The sequence below is a fragment of the Berghia stephanieae genome, chromosome 8 (assembly GCF_034508935.2).
Source record: "Berghia stephanieae isolate SIO BIC M18660-M18661 chromosome 8, UCSD_Bste_1.3, whole genome shotgun sequence".
Lineage (NCBI taxonomy): Eukaryota > Metazoa > Mollusca > Gastropoda > Nudibranchia > Aeolidiidae > Berghia > Berghia stephanieae.
Genome location: NC_088367.1, coordinates 17,138,970 through 17,146,469, shown reverse-complemented (window position 1 = coordinate 17,146,469; position 7,500 = coordinate 17,138,970). Strand labels below are relative to the sequence as shown.

Below are 7,500 nucleotides of genomic sequence, written 5' to 3'. Positions count from 1 at the left end.
GTGAAATAGAGATTAATGAATATTACTTTAACAACTTTGTTCCACAAGCATATCCAGCCACTCTGTGAATGCCTCAACTGTGGCTTGTTTGCGAAGAAGTTCTTTGAATTCTTTGAAAACTGAAAACATCACAAGAAAGTAAATCAACGCATTATAATAATTAAAAAAATGATCAGAAAATGCCTGTATGAAACAGTGCCAGGCAAAGAAGAATGAAAAATGCAAGAATTAAAAATTAGTCCTTCAGAACCATTCGTCCCATGGAGCTGGAGTTTATCCCGGTGTCTATAGCGTGAAACGGACAATAGCAAATGCTTGCTTTCCTTTAGATATGACATCAGTCTATCGCAAAGTACTTTCCGTCAAATCTAACAGACTCAGCTACCCATTCACTGCTGGGTGGATAGGGAGGTCAGAAAAAAGATCTGGACTGCACTCAGGATCGATTTCGGTCCCTATGCGTGTGGAGCGAGTGCTCTACCAACTGAGCTATCGGGACCCCCGCAAGAAATAAAACCATCCTAAAATTATTTTCAGGGGGAGATACTTTTTTTCTTGTTATTGTCTCTTTCTGCTTTGTCTGACACTGTTTCATAACACCTTTTCAGATTGTTATCCTACGATGCCTGTTTCCTAATTTGTCACTGAATCACCATTAAACTTTTCAAAAAAACGCTAAATATATTATCATTGACTATCAGTCAGGCGGCAGTAAATATGCCTGAGTCAAAGTTATAGCTTAGGAAGAGGAGGAGGAGGAGGACGACGACGTGGAGGAGGAGGAGGAGGAAGAGGAGGAGGAGGACAACGAGGAGGAGGAGGAGGAGGAGGAGGAGGAGGAGGAGGAGGACGACGACGACGACGACGAGGAAGAGGAAGAGGAGAAGGAAGAGGAGGAGGAGGAAGAGGAGGACGATGACGACGACGACAAAGGTTGGGGGGGAGCAGGTGGAGAAAGAGGATTAGGAGGAACAGTAGGAAGAGGAGGAGGAGGAAAGAGGAGGAGATGAAAAAGAGGAGGAGCAGGAGGATTAAAAGGAACTGGAGGAAGAAGAGGAGAAGGAGGAGGAAGGAAGAGGAGGGAGAAGGAGGAGGGGAGAAGGAGGAGGAGGGAGGGGAGGAGCAGCAGAGCGAGGAAGAGAAAGAGAAAGACGAGGAGGGGGAGGAAGAGGAGGAGAAGTGAGGAAGACGAGGAGGAGGAGGGGAGGAAGAGGAGGTGGAGGAGGAAGAAGAAGAAGAAGAAGAAGAAGAAGAAGAAGAAGAAGAAGAAGAAGAAGAAGAAGAAGAAGAAGAAGAAGAAGAAGAAGAAGAGAATGAAGAGGAGGAGGAAGTCAAATAAGGAGAGGAAGACAAACAACGACAAAAGCAATAACAAAACAATACAACCATCTTCAATAACAACAACGAATACAATAACAGCAACAACAACAACAAAAAGACCAATATCATCATCATCGTCGATCATCGTCGTCGTCATCATCATCATCATCATCACCATCATCGTCATCATCAGCACCAACAACAATAACAACAGTAACAATAGCTAGATAGCAAGAAGAAGAAAAAGAGGAAGAGTAAAGATACGTTTTTATTTTAATCAACCATTAGCGTTAGACTCACATTCCGTATTCATTTGTATGGTGTCGTCATCTTCGTTGGAATTGCCTTTCCCGGAATCCTGTACTGCTTGGGTTTCCATATTGGTCAGATCTATTCTATCTACATCCGCAATCATTCCGTTGACCAAGTTAATGTCGTAAAGCACTGGACGGACAGTCTGGAATAAATAAAATTGAGCAAATGTTACACCTTGTATGAAAATTTGAATTTTTCAAACGTCAACTTGAGAAATTAAGGAGCAGGCACCAGTGTAAGATAAATATCTGAACAAGTGTGTATGGAAGGGGCCAGACAAAGTAAGAAAGAAAAATAGAAGAAAATAAACATCCCAAAAAATCAGTTTACTTCGACTGGGGATCGAACCTCAGACTTTCTGATTACTTATTATATAAGTATTAAAATTATCCCAACTATCGGGAGCCTCTGTGGTGTAATGGTAGCACGTCTGTCGGTAATCAGATCTGAGGTTCGACCCCTAGTCGAGGTAGACTGATTTGTTTTGGGTGTTTTTTTTTCTTATATTTTTCGTTCTTGCTTTGTCTGGCACCTTTCATACACACTTATTCATATTTTTTTTTCAAATGTCCCTTGTAACAGCTGAATAATGATGGAAGCTCCTATATTAGAGTGCTATGAATGGGTGGAATAGTGAGGGGCAACATGTTTGAATTATATGATATTTAATTATTATATTTGATACTTTGTTCCCTGGGGTAAACTAAAATAATTTTTAGGATGAATCAGGCGCAACGACTGTTCAAATTAGAAAAGAAAAACAAATAAAAGAGAAAAAAAAGCTAACACAATTTACGTCATAAGAGAGATGGAAGCAAAAACCACATATCTATCGTATTCAACCGTTCTCTGAAAAATAGTACGTAGGGTATTTAGAATTTTGGACAAATAGTTCATCCTTCAAATATAAATTTATTAAATAAATGACCATCATCTTGGCAAAAACTCTCAAACCTGGGACTTGCGAGAATCAGGTTAGAGAGTTTTTTTTTTGCAAAGATGAGGGTCATTTAGTTAGAATCGATCGATTTTTTTAAAGATGAGTTTTCTGGCCAATTTTTTTAAAATATGAATTTTTTTCCAGAGTAGGGCACTTAACAGGTTAATTGTTTCAAATATTCTACAATGTAGATGATGAAATAAAATGTAACCCCACGTCTCAAAACGGTATTATGTCGGGATGGACCAGATGCTAAAAAGTCAAATTATAGTTTAACTGGTCAAAAATATGAAACGTTGGTATTTAGCACAGTAAAATATGATCTTCCATCTCCTCTATAAAGTATATAAACTCAACTTAAGCATGCTATTTCCGACTACAAATTCCAGTTTCAGCATCTTTATCATCCCTGACTTAATACCGTTTTGAGATGAGGGGTCTCAAATTACCTGTGCCAGATGGAGAAAAGACGTTTGCCGTTTTAGAGACTGTGCAAATCTCCGAGCCACGGGTAGCTTTTGCTGGACAAGACCTTCAGGCAGATTCTCGAGGGCTGAGGCGACCCAGCTCTCCCAGTGCTTGGCGAAATTCCGAATATCACAAAGAAGTCTGCGGGAGTATAAAAACAATTCACAATAGATCACTATTCCATTTTTAAACGTATTATACAGGAAAGTAAAATATCACCATGGAAATCAATACTAGTCTTTCAGAGCTATTTCGACCATGGAACTGGAGTTAATCCCTGCTTCTATAACATGAATAAGACAATAGTAATTTCTTGCTACATTTTAGATAGGACGCTAGACTGTTGCAATGTACTTCATGTCAGATCTAACAGATCCAGCTACCCAATCACTGCCATGCTAGGTGGACAGGAGTGTCAGAAAAAAAAATTAACTGCACCAGGGATTGACTTTACATATGAAGGAAGTTGTTCTACCATATGTGATGTCAGAAACCAATAGAAACTACATCTTGAACGCTCACTTAGCAGTAGTGGTTGCAGAAACGGTATTCTAAGAAGAAGAAGAAGAAGAAGAAGAAGAAGAAGAAGAAGAAGAAGAAGAAGAAGAAGAAGAAGAAGAAGAAGAAGAAGAAGAAGAAGAACAACAACAACAACAACAACAATTCAAGGATTAATAACAGCTCTATGTAAACTATACAATGGAAACTTTTATATAGCGGTTTACCTACGTAAGCCGTCAAAGCGCTTTAAATGGAGCATCAAGTTGAACAACGTCATTATGTAACATGTATGACGGTGCATGATGCTTATGACGAAAGACTTCTGCCTTAGATAACACATTTCCCATATCATATACTCAATTGACAGTTTAGTATATTGAGAAAAGATTAGTAAATCCATATTCCAATGACCAAACTTTGCAAATCCCCTCCCAAAAATCACAACTCGAATCCATCACTTACAGATCATAAGTTGAGTGACATAAGCCCTGACCATAATGCCAATAAATAGAGCAAATAAACAGTCTAGAGCTGGGCGGTAGCATAATATTCTGAAGTCTGGATTTGGAAACAAAAGTAAAGGAAATGTCAAGACCGAAAGCGCTTTCTATCACAAGAATATTCAAGGAATATTAAGGATAGTTACGTCTCTGGCATCTCCTGCATCGTTGATGGAATGAGGACATCTGTAATCACGTTGTACAGGATGGAATCACAGACACATAGGATGTCCACCACCACCTCATTCTCTACCAGACTGAGGAGGTGGTCAGGGAGGCCTTGCCAAAAATGGAGGAGGAAACTTTGAATCTGAAATTGGAAATGTGGGATAGATTATTGAGAATGGAGGCATTTACCCTCCCACCTCTCTCTCTCTCTCTCTCTCTCTCTCTCTCTCTCTCTCTCTCTGTGTGTGTGTGTGTGTGTGTGTGTGTGTGTCTCTCTCTCTCTCTCTTCCCCCTCCCTCCCCCCACCCATCTCTAAACAACTTTATGGTGAAAAAAAAACAACAACAAGCATTTATGTAGAGCAGCATCCGTTAAACTTGCTCAAATTGCTTTGCAGAGGGTCCCTAGCCAACAACGCCCCTTAACATGTAGTACGAGACATGACGCATGTTATGCGATATTGAAATTTTTCCAGGTACCTATTTTACACCTGAGCACGGTGAGAGAATGTGAGTAAAGAGAATTTCGAAGGACTCAACTATGCATCGCTGGGACCTTCCGATCCGAAGGTGAAACACACATAGCTGCACTAAATGTGCTCAAAGCGTTTTACAAGCTGTCTCTAGCAGCCAATAGCAAGCAACACTTAACATATTATAAGACGAGACATGACGTATGATAGGCTATATTACATTTTTTTTTCGGACAAAGACAATGTTGTTAACGCTTGGTGCCTTTGGTGTGCATTGAAAATTTTGTTTTCTTTTTCTAACCACCCCCCCCCCCCCCCCCCCCACCCCACACACACACACACACACACACACACACAACCTCTCCCTCTCTTCGGTCCACCCAACAATGACTATCTTTTCGAAAGAAAGTGTCATACCAAAGCCGCACAATATAATTTTCACTTTTTAAAATCAAATAGTTTATTTTAATTCAAACTTTACACACTGGTGTGTTGCAAGCGCCGTAAAACCCAAAAAACGGTAAAAAACAAACTTGATAAGGTAAGCTGACAGGTCTAATTTAAGAATCATATAACGTTACCTCTTGGAAATTTCCATTGATGGCTGTGTCCAGTATACATTGACTGTGTGTCTTATACATCATGATTAATGTCTCCACCTGTGAAAATAATGTATTGGGTTAAAGAATTTTGTTGGGAGTCTCGCTGGATAGCTGGATAACTCGTTGTCTTGATCTCTTACTTGATTGTTCACTAGACTCACGTGCAAACGGAGCGGCTTTGAGGCCATGTGGTTTGACCGGTTCGAGCACTACTCAAATTTGAGTTCTTGGGAAAAGCTTTTATCTCATATGTTCTTATCACTTACTTACTTACTTACTTACTTACTCTTCTTTGGTTTTTCAATAACACATAAGGTCGTCAGTAAGGAGCACCAGTGACTTCTGTCTTACGCCAGCTTCCGGGCCTCACCCCAGGTCCAACCGAAGGCGATGCCATCTATCTTTCAACCGATCTTCTCCAAGTTTCCAGTGCGATTACCTTGCGGTGTCCATCTGAGCGCTGTTTTCGGGATTGCTCCCTCCTTCATCCGACAAACATGGCCAATTCATCTCCATCTTCTTGATTTCAGAAATGGGGATCATGTCAGCTTTTTTGTAGAAGATCTTTAGTTGATATTTTGTTGGAAGATTTTTCGTAGACATTTGTTTTGGAAAATATCTCATCACACTGGAGTACAAAATGTGTAGAAAATGTGTATATGATAGATAAAAAGCGATTTCTCGGTAAGAGTTTCTGGCAAACATTATACAAAAATAGGTGCAAGGGGTGCGAAGTGACCGAGTGGTTAAGGCATTGCACTGTGATTCGGATGACCCAGGTTCGAGCCCCGCTTCAGGCACTTTCGTTTTTTTCCTTGAGCAAGATTATTAGTCCCCGGTTTGCTCACTTGGACAACAGGGGTGATTCCTGTTGACATCAGACATCTTGTTTGATGAGTTATCTATATTCCTTCGTGGAATGCCGAGGCGACGATATCTTATGATATTGTGGCGCAAACGGCATAATTTTTAAATTATTTTTTTTAAGTGCAAGGAGTCGACCGCTAGTGACGCGTCTTTGGATATATTATTATATCTTTTAAACTTTCGAGCGGCTTTTGCGCGTATCACAACTTTCTACAAAACATTATCAGTCTATACCTAACATTGAGTTATAAGAATAGGTGGAAGCAATGGAACGTGTATGAGAAACATTTGATCAAACGTAACCAAGCGCGTCAAAGTTATGAAGAAGATACCAGCATGTGTTGATAAACTTACAATGCCCATAAATATGAAACCTGGACTCTATGCCCTGTATAATACTATACTCATTCTAGTCGATATAACAATAAATTATTATAAGCCTAACACTAGTTTCCGGTTTTTGACATTAAATTTCAATTTTTCAAAATGGACAGCACTCCCGGCATAATACCGTTTTGAGATGGCGAGTAGCATCATAAATTTCAGCCGGTTAACGACCATACTCTTGGGGGTCCCGATAGCTCAGTTGGTAGGGCACTCGCTTCACGAGCAAAGGGACAAAATCGATCCCGGGTGCAGTCGAGATTTTTTTTCTGACCTGCCCAGCAGTGAATGGGTAGCTAAGTCTGTTAGATTTGGCGGAAAATACTTTGCGATAGTGTAGCATCTTATCCAAAAGATAGCAAACAATTTCTATTGTCCAATTCACGCTATAAAAACCGGGATAAGCTACGGCTCCATGGGCCAATGGCTCTGAAGAACTACCTTTTTTTAACGATCGTGCTCCAGGAAAACTCGTGAAAAATTTGGCCAGAAAACTTTACATATGGATATATTTAAATAACTTCCATCTTGCAAATAACTCTCACACCTGGGACGTTGCTTATATCGATCGATATTTGTTTGAAGGACGAGTTTTCTGGCCATTTTGGTCAAATACGAGTTTGTCTTTTTTTCTCCCCAGAGTACGACAATTAACTGGTTAACTGCCGCCCTACGCAGTCCTCTATATCAAACTGCTGTCTTTGTGTCAAAGAGACCGTCATGCCACAGTGACAGGGTTTGAATAGATTTTGGATGATAAATGTATGGAACATATGCATTGATAACAAGAGAGCTGTGATAAGGAAACCGATAAAAACGACAATAGATTTCAGCTTTGTTCCTGTTAGAGACTGATAAGTATCATTCGTGTTAACCCTTTAGAGGCAAAACTGAATTTCAATCAGATCCTGGTTTAATAATCTATCCTTTTATTTAACTGGTTTTAGAATGAATGAAGTTGAG

General features: G+C 39.9%; 1 protein-coding gene across 2 annotated transcripts in view; it reads right to left on the bottom strand.

The window, feature by feature from the left end:
- Nucleotides 1-7,500, bottom strand: part of LOC144978282 (uncharacterized) — a 60,770-nt gene that overhangs the window by 19,604 nt on the left and 33,666 nt on the right. For both annotated transcript variants that reach the window (XM_078924129.1, XM_078924128.1), the window contains exons 8-11: nucleotides 5,266-5,343; nucleotides 4,191-4,354; nucleotides 3,025-3,184; nucleotides 1,621-1,777 (exon numbers count right to left, since the gene is read on the bottom strand). In XM_078924129.1, coding sequence (XP_078780255.1) covers nucleotides 1,621-1,777; nucleotides 3,025-3,184; nucleotides 4,191-4,354; nucleotides 5,266-5,343 — 559 coding nt within the window. The remainder of the gene's footprint in view (nucleotides 1-1,620; nucleotides 1,778-3,024; nucleotides 3,185-4,190; nucleotides 4,355-5,265; nucleotides 5,344-7,500) is intronic.